The 16191-nt window shown below is 34.8% G+C and overlaps 1 protein-coding gene across 11 annotated transcripts in view; it reads right to left on the bottom strand.

Moving 5' to 3' along the window:
- LOC131030400 (histone acetyltransferase HAC12) overlaps positions 1–16191 on the bottom strand; it is a 175323-nt gene that overhangs the window by 63987 nt on the left and 95145 nt on the right. For 9 of the 11 annotated variants that reach the window (XM_057961221.2, XM_057961222.2, XM_057961219.2 and 6 more), the window contains 2 exons: positions 8506–8821; positions 8228–8367 (listed from right to left, as the gene is read on the bottom strand). In XM_057961221.2, the coding sequence (XP_057817204.1) occupies positions 8228–8367; positions 8506–8821 (456 nt within the window). Of the gene's footprint in view, positions 1–8227; positions 8385–8505; positions 8822–16191 lie in introns of all 11 variants that reach the window. The other 2 variants (XR_009102895.2, XM_057961217.2) reach the window with 2 other exon arrangements.

Genomic DNA, 16191 nt, shown 5'->3' with positions numbered 1-16191 from the left:
AATTTAAAATTAAACTTCATTTTGTATCTATATAGATATAAACTATGAAATGATGTTTAGTTTTTGAAATGTTTCTTTTTTCAATTTTTAACCATGTCTTTTGTTATTTTTATTTATTATATTATTATTTTTTATAATTAAAGATAAATGTATAATTGTTTTACTATTTTCCAAATTTTATATATATATTGTTTTGTATTGACAACCTCTAAATAATGCAAGTGCTCTATACAAAATTCAAATGACCCAAAAACATATACAACCTTATTTGAAAATGTCACTCATTTCTACATGACAAAATGCAACCAAGGATTCCACTTCAAACGATTTATAGTTTTCATTGATAAGAAACTTTGCAATTTATATAATATTTTGGTCTATGATATGCACTAAACTCAAATTTCGGTCTATAATATTTTAAGAAATTATATATTTTCAGGTGTTCGATAAATATGCCAAGTTATTGCCAATTTTTTCCCAAGTTTTTTGGTGAGTCACAAGTTTTTAAAATTTTTGGGCCAGCCGAGTCATTGCCAAGTCCAAGTTTTTCAACTATGACAATATTTTTACCACTATTTTATTGTTGCCATCTGCCAATGATTCTGGTGGAACCTTTGTGAGCTATCTACTCCCTTAGAGGGGTTCTCTTGTCAAATGAGATCTCCCCTTTGAATTTTGAACTTTGAACTAATGCTGTCATACAACAACTGAAAGACCAAATGAGCCATGATAGGTTATAAAGTATCTTTATTCCAAACGACATGCTGTTACAGACATCTAAAAATTGCATTTCTAGTATGTGCTCTTTTGTCACTTTACTCCAATTACAATCCAAATTGGGCTTGCTAATTATTCTGGGTTCAATGCTGAAATCCAGGCAGCTGAAATATTTATTTGTCTTAGAAGAACATGAATCTGGACTCTACTAACTGTTTCTCGACATATCCTTATTACTCAATCAATGTCTATCCATCTTTTGTAGCTTGCTTCACGTAGTGAATTCCCATTCAGGTGTGAAGGGTTGTCCTTGACATTGTTCCTCTTGAAAATGGAATGTAAGGTAATATTTTTGCTGGTTACTGCTGGGTTTGATGTTTATTCTGAGATTTCAATTCAATATTCATGTCCTACATGTGTACTTCATCACCTAACCTAAAGGTGTTTGAAACACTGATTTTTGCCCCTCAGGCTCGCAGGAACAAGGCTCTGAGACAAATTGTAATGTCCCCTTATTGGATTGCCCTAAATCTTGGCCCACAAAGACAATTAACAGGGCTGTTATATGTTATGTATGATAAGTCTGGGTCTGATCTGGTATGTGCCTGATCTCAGTTCGTTCTTATTGCTTAATATTGTCTTCTTTGATTGGTACTGATATTTCCTTTAATTGATTGTTGAAGATGTTTGTCTCATCTTCCTTGATCGGCTGACTTCTCTATCTGATTCGATTCTGCCTCTTGGAATTTATATTGCCTAGGGTTTTTGGGAGGTTGGCCCTCTTTGATATTTTGTTAATTTCTTTGCCTAAACTTCATTTATTAAAGCTGCAATTTGGTTCACAGGACAGGGGCATGACATGTGCAATAGGACAAAATCTTATAAATAAATGAAAATGTTGCAAATTATTAAAAAATAATAAATTGTGTTACAAAATATCATGGTCTTACACAATGCTAGGCAACTCCGTGCACAATGTAACTTAATGATAAGGAATATTAAACAATAGAGAATAATGTTACAAACTATTAAATAAATATTACACAAGCCTTGTGGCATTAGGGTGTTACACGACACACCATGGCCTTGCAAAGTGTTATGCAATGCTATGGAATGTTACAATATAAAATAATGTTTGCGAGCTATGAATGTGATATGCAATGCTTACATTTTTATTTTGCTGATGTGGAAACAAAAAGAAGAAGAAAATTTGGCTACTAGAGAAACACACTAATAGGGTTATAAAGGTTAATCACACAATACACAATACAAATTGTAATGCAAATTAAGAATAATGTATAACATTTCTGTGATACTCACCAAGAATTACTTGTTGTGAAATACGGATCGAAGAAAAATGACAGCGATTCTGGAAGACTGATTGCCGTGAGTTATTGATCGTCTCCATCATTGAATCCGGTTTAAATACAAGAGGAAAGGTTGCCTACATAGTGACATGTCCATACGTGGCAGTTGCCACGTATGGACATGTCCCTATGGAGGCAACCGTTCATAACAATTAGTTTGTTTATGTTTAATTTCCAAACTGTATGCTCTGTTAATATATCACTCTCCAGATAATAACCGATTTACCATTAGTTAGATTCATGAGGGCTATATATTAACACTCCCTCTTAGCAGGAGTGGATCTAAGTAATTTTCTTGGGAGCATATTCTGTCATGACTTCCGACACAATTCGGGACAACATTTAATATAGTCTTGTCATGACAATAAACTCAATATCATGATATCCGACTCAGTCCGGGACAATCACTTAAGAAGTCAATCATGAGATGATCACATACTTTAGGATCAAGATATCTGGCATAGTCGGGGACAACAACTTAATGTAGTCAATCTTGACACTTAGGTCAACTATTGTCAAGATCGTCACCTTGAAATAGTAACCTTAAACATAAGAAGATCGTCATCTTCTTGAACACAGTTAGAATATTGCAATATACATTTTATTTATTTATTCATGAACAAATTACACATGGTAGGAATTTCATCCTAATAATCTCAATTATAATCTAGTCATACCAAGTTTACTTCTGAAGTATTCTATCTTCAATCTTGCAAGTGGCTTGGTGAAGATATCAGCATTTTGTTCTTCAGTACTAATGTACACTAGTTTTATGACGTTTCGATCTACCATATCTCTTATGTAGTGATAAGGGATCTCAATATGTTTGGATCGATTGTGAAAAACTCGATTTACTGAGAGCTTGATACAGCTCTAATTATCACAGTGAATTATTGTTGAATTCAAAGTCTTTCCAAATAATCCAAATAATAACTTTCTTAGCCATACCGCTTCACGAGCTCCCATGGAGGCTGCCATATATTCTGCTTCGGTGGAGCTTTGTGCAACTGCTGACTGTTTTTTGCTGAACCAAGATATCATAGCAAAACCAAGACTAAAGCAACACCCTGTAGTACTTTTACGATCAGTGGTACTTCCAGCCCAATCAAAATCAAAATATCCTTCAAGTTGAATCTCAACATTTTCATACTTTAAGCCAAGTCCGATTGTGCCTCGTAAATATCTTAGAATGTGTTTAGCAGCCATTAGATGTATCTTCTTAGGTTCACACATGAAGTGACTTAATACATTTGTAGCATAGCAGATATCAGGACGAGTATTTACCAAATGCATGAGTGAACCGACGATTTGTCTGTAGAGTGTGGGATCTGTAGGTTTTGAATCTTCTGCCTCAATTTTCAGCTTGTGCAAATTAGTTTCCATTGGTGTAGCTAATGGCTTACACTCCATCATCCCAAATCTAATTAGAATATCTATGGTGTACTTTCCTTGATTTAGGAAGATGTAGTTTTTCTTCTGCCATACTTCTAATCCCAGAAAATAATGTAGAAGCCCTAGATCCTTCATATCGAATTCTGCTGCCAGATCTTGCTTACATTTTTCAATGAGATTATCCTCTCCTATTATCAAAAGATCATCCACGTAAAGGACCAATATAATCATATTGCCATTTGAAGCCTTGAAGTAGATGTTGGGATTTGCTAGGCTCTTGGAGAGATAGTTGTCTATCCTTGCATACCAGGCCCTAGGTGCTTGTTTTAACCCATAGAGAGCTTTCTTTAGTTTACAAACATAGCAATTTTTATCACGTATGGTGAATCCTTCTGGTTGTTCTATATATACTTCTTTTTCAATTGAACCATTTAGGAAGGCAGTCTTTATGTCCATTTGGTGAATTTTCCATCCTTTGGATGCTGCAATTGCAATGATTGTTCTTACTGACGTATACCGGGCAACTGGGGCAAATGTCTCTTCATAATCAATTCCTTCTTTTTGAGAGAATCCCTTGGCCACAAAGCGAGCTTTATGTTTTTCAATGCTGCCATCAGATGCATATTTGATCTTGAATAACCACTTGGATGAGACAACTGATTTGTCTTTTGGTCTAGGCACTATATCCCAAACATCATTCTTTAGTATAGATCGATATTCTTCAACCATAGCATCTTTCCAAGCCTGTTTTGATAAGGCTTCTCTGACATTTGTTGGTTCAGCATTTGTGAGTTCGGTTAGAAGTGCAGCATAACATTTTAGAGTTCTTGTTCTCTTATTTTCTTTGGAAATTTCATTTGGTTCTACATTATTCTCTTCAATCATTTTCCTTGCCCATAGAGGTCTTTTCTTGTTATTGAGTGTTTCAATATTTTCATCAACAAGAAGTTTTAGAAGCTCTTATGATGTCCTCCCTCTCAGTGTCTGAAGGTTTGGAATTTTCTATGATATTCTCCCTCTCAATCTCAGTTATGTGATCTTCTTCTTCTTTAGTGATGTTTTCTGCAAACTTTACATCTCTACTTATCTCAACAGATTTTTTTCCTGGAATGTAAATGTGATATCCTTTAGTATTTTCACTATAGCCAATGAAGATACCTCTTTTTCCGAATGGTTCTAGTTTTGTCCTCTTTTCTTTAGGAACATGTATATATACGGGACAGCCAAATATCCTTAAATGACTTAAGTCTGGTTTGTTCCCTGTAAAAGCTTCTTCAGGAGTTATGTTTTCTAGAACTGAGTGCGGACATCTTGTTTTGAATGTAGACTGTTGTATTTGAAGCTTCTGCCCAGAATGAAGTGTGTAAGTTTTGGTCATGCATCATGACTTTTGCTACTTCAATTATGGTTCTGTTCTTTCTTTCTGCTACTCCATTCTATTGTGGATTATATGGTACAGTATACTCCCTCTTAATCCCAACAAAATTACAAAAGTCTTTGAAGTTGTCAGATGTATATTCTCCCCCATTGTCGGATCTTAACACCTTAATTTTCTTCCTTGACTGGTTTTCTACTAGTGCCTTGAATTCTTTGAACTTAGATAGTACTTCATTTGAGTCTTTGCACTTTAGAAAATATATCCATGTTTTTCGAGAGTAGTCGTCAACAAAGATTATGTAGTATAAGGATCCAGTTAGGGATGGTGTTGACATGGGACTGCATAGGTCTGAGTGAATTAGTTCTAAAATAACTTTTGATTTGTGCTCACTTGAGGGAAAAGAAACTTTCACATTCTTTCCCAAGGCACATCCTTTGCAAATGCCTGTGTGTTCAGATTTTAGTTGGGGCAGTCCTGAAGTAATCTTCTTTATGTTGGATAGGGCACTATATCTTAGGTGTCCTAATCTTTTGTGCCATAATTCATTATTATTTGAAACTTCAAGATTTAGTGCTTCCTTTTGATCACTGCATAGTTTGTATAGGCTACCATCTCTTGAACCTACTGTTATGGCATTTTTGATATTTGTATTTTTAGGCCAGAGTAGAACTTTATCTTCATTGAAGGTAACCCGATATCCTTGATCAGCTAGGCCTGAGATTGAGACTAGATTTCTTTTTATTCCAGGTACAAACAGAACATCCTTTAATTGTAGAGATACTCCATTTCTTAGTTTGATAGTACAGGTCCCAATTCCTTCCACAGGATATGTGGAGTTATCTCCAATAGTAACCTCTTCACTTGAGTGCTCGTTAAGTGTTTCAAACTGATTTCTGAATCCAGTTATATGCCTTGATGCTCCATTGTCTACGACCCAAGTGTTTTTATTTGTATTTATTTCGCATGATAGGGCTAAGAAGAAAAGTGAGTTTTCTCCTTTGACTTCGGCTAGAGTAGCTTGTGTTTTCTTCCTTTCTGGACAATTCCTATGAGTGTGCCCATATTTGTCGCATTTGTAACACTGAATTTTAGACATATCTCTTTTCTGATGGTTTTTATTTCCTCTCTTCCGTTTGGAGAACTTTTTCTTTTTGTTCAAGGTATTTGTATTAAGTGCTTGGATTTCTCCTTCTTTATTTGTCCCTAATCCTCTTGAGATTAGTCGAGATTCCTCTTGAATGCACTCCTTAAGTTGTTCAAATTTGGGTAAGGGGGGTGTTCTGCTAATACATTGAATGTAGGATTCCCATGAAATTGGTAATCCTCTTAGGGCTATGAGAGAGATTTCTTGATCATCTACCTCATTTCCAATAGTTTGTAATTGGTCTTTTACTTCAGATATCCTTGAAAAGTATGTAGATATTGTATCATCTTTATTCATCTTTATGTTTAAAAGTTGTTGTTTCAAGGTTAACATTCTGCTCGCATTGTTAACTTCATATGTATTTTTAATGGTTTTAAATACTTCATATGCTTTAGGCAGTCTAGCTATAGATGGAAGAATATGATCTTTGACTGAGTCAATAATTATTTTCTTTGCTTTATTATTACGCCTTTTCCAGGTAGATTTCTCTGGTTCATCATTTGGCATGTCTAGATTTTCTTCTATGTAAGACTCTAATTCTAGTTCTTCAAGAATGGCAATGATTCGTATCTTCCAGGAAACGAAGTTGGAGGCTCCTTCGAGTCTATCTTCCACTCTCATATTACTTGACATTTTGAATATTTTCTTAGTCGGATATATCCTCTGCGTATATAGCCTCTGCGTTGATTTGTTATTTACTTCCGATAAATGCTTATGAGTAATATGGCTGTCTAATTTATTCTCTTAATAACCTGGCTCTGATACCATGTTGTGAAATATGGATCGAAGAAAAATGACAGCGATTTTGGAAGACTGATTGCCGTGAGTTATTGATGAGTTATTGATCGTCTCCATCATTGAATCCGGTTTAAATACAAGAGGAAAGGTTGCCTACGTAGGGACATGTCCATACGTGGCAGTTGCCACGTATGGACATGTCCCTACGGAGGCAACTGTTCATAACAATTAGTTTGTTTATGTTTAATTTCCAAACTGTATGCTCTGTTAATATATCACTCTCCAGATAATAACCGATTTACCATTAGTTAGATTCATGAGGGCTATATCTTAACATTACTGACTAGAGTTGAGTTGCAGTTTTGCACTTACTCCATTCGTTGCCACGTATGGACATGTCCCTACGGAGGCAACCGTTCATAACAATTAGTTTGTTTATGTTTAATTTCCAAACTGTATGCTCTGTTAATATATCACTCTCCAGATAATAACCGATTTACCATTAGTTAGATTCATGAGGGCTATATCTTAACATTACTAACTAGAGTTGAGTTGCAGTTTTGCACTTACTCCATTCGCAATCTTTTAAGGAAGTATCCTCGTGTCTGACACTTAATTCTCCCAAAGCAAACAAATATCACTGCAGTGCCTCGGGGATGGTCAGAAGTCTCACAATAACACGTGGAATGTGGATTGATCATGTGTGAATTTGGAAATCATAATGTGAGAAACAAATGAAATGAATGATTTATATATATACTTATCAGCTATACTCGCATGAGCGGTTGCTCTCATTTTCCATAAATTAGCTATTATTGCATGGACAATCACACAACATTTTCCCTAAATTACTGATGATTGTGAGGGTGATGAAGTCAAATTGTGGAAAAGTTTATATAAAATGGCAGGCAATTACAACAAAAAAGATAAGACATTCTTGTCATAATGGGGGTGAATGAACCATGATTTTGATAGAGACAATGCTAGGCTGGACCTACAATAAAAATCGGTCCAATCATATTCAGGCAATTGGGCCCAAATTGGATTAAACTCAAAGCAATCAAAGTTTATTCTAAGAAATTAATACATCTCAGCTGGCACAATTATATCCTGGAGACAAGAAAACTCTATCAAATTTGGACTGAGGGCAGCTGCAAAACACATACAACTCACCAATTTCAAGACACCAAAATGCAAAAAATCATCATTTGGCTACATATCACCACTAAAATTTTCCCTGATGTTTGATGCGATGATTGTATATGATTTTCAAGCTATAGACTCTTCCAAATAGTTTTTTGATGGTGAAGATTATCTCAACTTACTGCCAATGAGAAGGTAGAAGTGAAGTTTACCAGGAAATAACCATGACACAAAAAAGATTAAGGTAAATGCACGTGCAACTTAGTATACATCCTGATCCATTTCATATAGTCATCATAACAAAGTTGATAATTTTACTTCAACTAAAGCAGGAAGTATTGTGCTTACTTGTCACAGATCTGGAAATCAACACACTGGTTGCAAACCCATCGTTTTCCTGACAAGATGAACAGGCGACAATGACTGCATGAATGATGCATATGAACCATAATGAAATCATCTTTCATTGCTAAGGCAGATTCCTGTAGCTGTCACAAACACCAACCTAGCAATGAGTAGCAAAGTTAATTCAATCATTAACATCCCAGAGTAGAAAATTTGGTATGTGTATCAAAGACAAGACAAGCATCCAGAACACAATATATGAAAATGAGAAGAAAATTTACTTTCTGCATTAGTAGAGTATCCTTTGGGAAACTGTCTGGCAATCCAGTTTGTGGAGCACCATGAGAGATCCAATCTGTTGTGTTTCTTTTGGATTTTGATTTCTTTTGTTGCTTCCTAAAATTCTCATCACCAACCTCGAGCTGAAAAATCATATCCTCGATAGCACCAGGCCAGTAGTCTCCATCAAAGTAAGGTAGACGAGTGATTGTAACCCTGGCTTTGCACTCATCAGCAGATGTGAAAAAGTAATCATAGAAGTTTGTGACATCCAACACGATGTTCTCTTCAGTCGCCTTAGATAGCATTTTAAGGTACCTACCACATAAATTATTTGGTCAGTCAACATAACAATTTCACAAGCAGAAATTAAACAAAGCTTACTTATGTCCTGAAAAAACTTTTAAAAGATTATGTTCTTCCATTCACCAGTATATGCATTGCACTCATGACTCAGACCCAATTTGTCTGTGATAATGTAAAACACATTAAAGCAACCAGAAAATTTTCAAGATAAAAGACATGACTAACATGTAGAATGTAGTGTCCCATAGACAATCAAAAAAATTAAAAATCAGATATTTTTTTGCAAATACCAAGACTGGAAAGTTCTAAATTTTTATATAAGAAATAGATATTTTATGGATAAAATAATTTGTATATGCATTATACTTGCAATAGATTTCTACGAAATTTTGGAAATATTGTCAATTCAGAATAATTTTGTACCAAAAAATCTGTTAATGATTAGATCAATTTTGCCAAAGACGAATGTGTGACCAGAAGAATTAATCAAGTAGATGCAAAGGGAATTCAATTGACAACAAATATAAGAGTTGATGATTAAAAATAAAGAAGTTTTTTTATTCATGATCTGTGAAAAATTTATGACAAAAACCCTTACATCCAAAACCCCAGATCGTTTTAAACAAATATAAGAAAGTAGTAAGTAGTCAAAGTACCAAAGCTTCAATAGTATATATGCTAGAATTCAAAAGATTGATAGTGTTGTCACCATATAGGGATAACACTTTCTATAGGGGCAATCAGGGTTAACTTAAAACATGGGTTGTATTTTTTCAAAAATTGAAAGCTTTAGGCATTCAGAAATGGGGTTTGTGATAACAACTATGGTTCATACATGGTTTTAAAATGCTTCAAATACGGTTTAGATATGGTTTTTAGTGGTTGTAATATGGTATTCAGCTAGTCCATTTGCCCAATGGATAAGGAAATAGACTGAAATTCAGCTTCATGATAGGATCTTTGTGCATTTTCTTGTGACTTAGGGGGAACATCAATTCAAGTCGGCCAAAGTTGCATAGGAAAATTTAATTATGCATTTAAGGATAGAGTCTCCTTCAAACAATATTAGTCTTTGTACAATGAAATTTATTTTTCTTTGTGAAATTAATGAATTATACAAGTGTGAAAACTTTAGTTATTATTAACTTTTGCACATGATTAAATGTATTCCATTCTTTCTAGAATTAATATGTTATAAAAATGTGCAAATTTCTATTATTAGCCTTTACACATGATTATATATTCAAATCCTTTTAGAATTAATAATTACAAACCTGCTGAAAGATAATTTATTTCTGAATAATGTAAAATTGTAATTTTAAATAGAAAAGGTGAAAAAAGCATCCAAAATCTCCATCGGAATTAAAAAAATAAAAGTGAGCATCAAAAGCAGATTTATTTGTAGGACTTGGAGTGTTGCACAACTTACCAAGTTGCTTGTGCAAAACTTTATTAATAAGCACCATGCACATTGTAAGAGGTTTTTTTAGGGAATTTTCCTAAAATTCTTCTCAAGAGAAGAATATTATTGAATGTGTTTTTATCGTTATATAATTCCTATCAATTCTTTAAAGTGTGTGGTTGGTTAGACAATAACCATCAATACACATGATGACAAAACTGTTAAATTTATGGATCAGAATTAATATCTATCTTGTTCTATATATTACTGATTAAAATATAAATCTGACTATAATCGTTTGTATGGCAGGTGAGAGGAGCATTTATTATTTTCTATGTCCTATCTCAAGAATGCCACTCACTATAAGTATATAACAAATGGGGCACGGTCAAGCAATGCCTTGATCGGTCATGACATTACTTGATCGTTCCTTTTTGTTTATACTAACAAATGCATGTTATCGTAAATGCCAATCGGTGTGGAGTAGAATTATAACCGAAGTCCATCGCTGTTTACCCAACGCTAACAGCCGATAGTATATCGGTGACTGTCAATGCTAACAGCTGATAGTTATCGGTGTGTTAGCCTTGACAACCGATAACTATCGGTGTAGACTAACACATCGATAACTATCAGTGACTAATATACTACCACCCGATATATCATATGTATCCCAATATAATAATATGCAGCCTGAAATAATATGCAACCCAGTATATATATATTAATCGGTGTTTATCAATATTATTGTTAATCGATATACATTTAATCAATTTAATAATAATAATAATAAATAACATAATGATATATATAATTAAATGTTGAAGGCCTTAAGGCCAATTTAACATTTAATTTTATCCGACTGAAGCTATAAATCATCAACACTCCCTCTTAGCTAGGGAGGATAAAAGGTATTGGGAGCAATACTCATAAATCGTATGATGTTTATCTTGGGACCATAGTTTCAAGATGTGAATTGCCTCTGTCGGCGATTCTATTCACAAACTCTTGGGTGGATTGCCTCTGTCGTCGATTCTATCCATAAGCTCTTGTGTGGATTGCCTCAATCAGCGATTCTATCCACAAGCTCTTGTGTGGATTGCCTCAGTCGGCAATTCTATCCATGAGTTCTCCCATGGATTGCCTCAGTCGATGATTCTATCCATGAGCTCTCACGTGGATTGCCTCAGTCGGCGATTCTATCCATGAGCTCTCACGTGGATTGCCTCAGTCGGCGATTCTATCGATGAGCTCTCACATGGATTGCCTCAATCGGCGATTCTATCCATGAGCTCTCACGTGGATTGCCTCAGTCGGCGATTCTATCCATGAGCTCTCACATGGATTGCCTCAGTCAGCGATTCTATCCACAAGCTCTTACATGGATTGCCTCAGTCGGCGATTCTATCCACAATCTTGAGTTATTGTAAGATCGTCACCTTCCAATAACCTCAAAAATACAAGTGGAAATCATTTGGAAGTTGTCACTTCCTTATGATTTACACAGGGCCCATAAAATAATTAATATTTACAATTTTTACCTCAAAAGTGCTTAATCTTTATTAGTAAGCTCCCTCTCAATCACAAGGTATCTTGAGTTTCTTCTAGAGAACATATTTTCTGAACATACGTCTGAATTTCTAACTTCAGCAAGGGATGCTTGTAGTTTAAGTTTGAGAGGACAAGTTCTTGCAATGTGGCCATATTCGTCACATATGAAACATTGTACTTTAGAGGAGTCTCTAGGCTTCTTGAATGATCGATTACCATATGTCTTTTTGTCCTTTTTCCTTTTCAAACTAGAGACTAGAACTTGAACATCTTCATCAACGGGTTTCATGATTCCTCTTGATATTAGGTTACACTCTTCTTGAATGCAGTCAACTTTTAGTCTGTCAAATTTGGGAACTTTGGATTGAGCACTAACTCCTTGTCTAAAGTTTTCCCATGAGATAGGGAGCCCATTTAGAGTTATCATAGTTAGCTCCTTATTATCATAAATGTGACCAATTGATGAGAGCTGGTTCCTTAATTCTGTTATCCTCATAAAATATGAAGTGATAGTTTCTTCTTTACTCATTTTAATATTAGACAGTTGATTTTTTAGTGTGAGGATTTTGCTCGTGTTGTTAATCTCAAACATGTCTTTCAAGGCTTTGAACATGTCATATGCAGAACCTAACATTGTAATGATAGGTAGTAGATGACTCTTTAGTCCATCTACTAATAACTCCATTGCATTAATATTGTTCTTTTCCCACTAACTATGTTCGTCTTTTCCATCAGGTTTAGAAGGATTCTCCATTATTGTTTTTAACTCATTCTTCCTTAGTACCAACATCATTCTTAGTTTCCATGAATCATAGTTTGAGGCACCTTCAAGTCTGTCTTCGAATCTAATTCCATTCGTCATTTTATAATACAAACTTTCAAGGAGATATCAATCTGATCTTAATCAGATCTTCCTTCAGGCGGTTAGGCTTTATAGAAGGAAACTTGGCTCTGCTACCATGTTAAATTTATGGATCAGAATTAATATCTATCTTGTTCTATGTATTACTGATTAAAATATAAATCTGACTATAATCGTTTGTATGGCAGGTGAGAGGAGCATTTATTATTTTCTATGTCCTATCTCAAGAATGCCACTCACTATAAGTATATAACAAATGGGGCACGGTCAAGCAATGCCTTGATCGGTCATGACCGATCAAGACATTACTTGATCGTGCCTTTTTGTTTATACTAACAAATGCATGTTATCGTAAATGCCAATCGGTGTGGAGTAGGATTATAACCGAACTCCATCGCTGTTTACCCAACGCTAACAGCCGATAGTTATCGGTGTGTTAGCCTTGACAACCGATAACTATCGGTGTAGACTAACACACCGATAACTATCGGTGACTAATATACTGCCACCCGATATATCATATGTATCCCAATATAATAATATGCAGCCCGAAATAATATGCAACCCGGTATATATATATTAATCGGTGTTTATCAATATTATTGTTAATCGATATACATTTAATCAATTTAATAATAATAATAATAAATAACATAATGATATATATAATTAAATGTTGAAGGCCTTAAGGCCAATTTTACATTTAATTTTATCCGACTGAAGCTATAAATCATCAACAAAAACAAAGGAGCACAACTGGTTTTGGTGACTATACAAAAGGTAAGGAATGATTCGAGCCAACAAGCATTCATCATGAATGGTTCCCAACTTCCCACCATGGAAATGGAGAACTTATGGCATCGTTTCATCTTGGAGTGGTCCATGGATGGATTTAATATTGAGTCAGTGATATTTTTTTATCAGAGGATATTGTTTTATTTACCTTTAAGCTATAAAGCTAAATTAAATATTTAACTTAATGTTATTATATATTAAAAGTAGCTTAAATGGACAGCAAGGGGACATAAAGAGGACTTAAAAAATGATAAAAGTGTTTTTAGTTTCCCAAGAGGGGCGTTGGAATTGGAGAAAGGGAAATAAAAGAGCTTTTGGGGGCTCATTTGCAACTTATGCTTGAGAAATTTATGAAGAAATATTGCAGGTTGAACAGCGTTCTTCCACGGGCTTTGTGAGGATGAAAACCTTAACAGAGGACATCCACTTTTAAAGTGACAGATCTTTCCTCGTGGATTTGCAGGTGGCTCTACACAGGAACTATGCAGGAGCTTATTGCTTTGAGGATTCACATTTATAATTCCAAATTTTGTAAGGGAAATTGTGGACAAATTTATCTAAGGCTTGTAAGCAGAATTTTGAGGCATTTACGGCTGATCATACTCTTACTCCATCAGGCCATACACCTTTTAGTGGGACATGAGGGTTTATGAAAGATCCCGAGTAATCTTGCCCAAATTTTCACTTTTCCCAACAGAGTAATTTCGTCGAACAGTTTACTTCCTTATGGTGATTGACTGTTTAAAGGTTTCCTATTTATTTTTGTTTTATCTTGCAGAAATACCATTCAACTTTGCAATGCACTCAAACAAATAGATAACAGCAAGAATAAAAAGTCTCTTTACATAAACCAAGATATGGCAAGACTTACACAATATTATCTGTTATGGGAGCATAAATATAATGCATCAAATAAATGAAATTGTGAACTTGAGTTGATTAAAAAAATATTGCACAGATCTGAACTTCAATCTGAAAAGTTCTCTATTACAAAACTGTAGTACATGGACATGAACAGCAGCAACTCCAAGAATAATATGCTCATTTCATACACAGTTTCCAATATTCAACAACAGCAAAAAGAATAACAAGTTGCACTTCACAATCACACAAATATTGATGAACCTTTCACAAATATTTCAGTTCTGAAAATACATATTGCAGCACTCATAAATCTACAGCGGGTCTGAAAAGCACACAGAAAATACTGTGAGGGGGGCGGGGGTGGGTGAGTGAATCAGTATTTTTTTTAAACTTCCCACATATGAAACAACATGAAATTTGAGAAATCAAACAACAAAGAGCAAACAAAAAAAAATTCTCGTGGAAAACCATTACGGGTAAAAAACCAAGGCACAAAAGCTTTCGATAACAATAAATGGGCACTGACCCAGATTACAATAGAGAGTACCAACTTCAGCTTCAACATCAACTCAAACAAAAATTCTAAACCTGAAGAAAACACCCTTCACAAAATGCACAGCACCATTATATCAATCCAAAAAAAACATTACTTCTGAATTTCATCTGTTTGGCTCCATAGCTTACTGTTTTCAAGTACACGCTTTTCTTCATTCACAACCTACCTAAATACATTTTTGTCTGTATTGAAAAAAAAAACTACAATATCACTTCCCTGGCATAGTACCTACAGCAATCTCTTCTTTTTCTTTTTACACAGCTCAACCTTCATGAAAACTATCCGTAGTTCCCAGCAACACTACTTGACAATAGCACACCTCTTTTTCAAAAAAAAACTTCCGTTCCTCATACATTACACTCAACTCCCAAACTAAATCAAAATGACCACCATAATCTATTTTTGAGCAAATCAATACATGTCCATGTATGCAGAAGAAGCAGAAACGTTTTCTAGGATGCTGCCATAAGCTACCAGCACAGATGTTTTTTTAAAAAAAATCGAGCACTCAATATTAGTGTGTATCATCGTCCATTCTGTTAAAAGATATTCAAATAATACCCAATAAACTGAAGCTCACATCATTTTTCACTACTTCCGACAGACCCAAAAAAAATGGTCTCAAAGCAATCACCACGTAATAGTAATCTTTGTGTTAACCAAACAAGAAGGGAAGAAAAAGACATCACAGTTCCTTGAGATTTTTTTGACTGTGTGCTACAAGAAAAACAATGATGCTCTCCCATTTATAACGCATCATTCTAGAACCTGTGTTCCTTTTATTATCTTTCATAATGGTAACACCCATGTCCAAAAACATTTCGTCGTATCAAAGACACGAGTCCATCAAAGTCTTTCTAAATTACCACCCATACAAGGAAAAAATGGAAGAAGGTTCTGCCATCAATACTAAAGAAGTTTCATCGAACCTTTTCTTAACCACCAGCCCATGATACATTTTATTAAAGAAAAAAATGTTTCGTTGAAATTCTGTCAACCATAAGAGGCCACGATACTTCACAGAATCTTTTAACCATCATTCTATCCACACAGAAACAAAAGCCAATATAAGTCATGCAGCATACGTTGAAAAATTCCTACCACGTATAGAGAAACTCATCCACTAGCATGAAGAAATAAAAGAGCCACCATTGCTACTAACAAATAAATCACACAATGACTAAAATATGCGATGCCAAATTAACTAAGCCACCCTATTTAAATAAAGTCAAAAGAAATCAATCAACTGGTGACTTGGCAAATGAATCTGATGAGGCAAACAAGGAAGCAGCTGACAAGCAGCTGGAGCACACAACCAGCCAGCTCAACCAAGCACCCAAGCACCTCAACCA

Source organism: Cryptomeria japonica, chromosome 7, assembly GCF_030272615.1.
Source record: "Cryptomeria japonica chromosome 7, Sugi_1.0, whole genome shotgun sequence".
In the NCBI taxonomy this organism is placed as follows: domain Eukaryota; kingdom Viridiplantae; phylum Streptophyta; class Pinopsida; order Cupressales; family Cupressaceae; genus Cryptomeria; species Cryptomeria japonica.
This window is presented reverse-complemented; position numbering and strand designations above follow the sequence as displayed.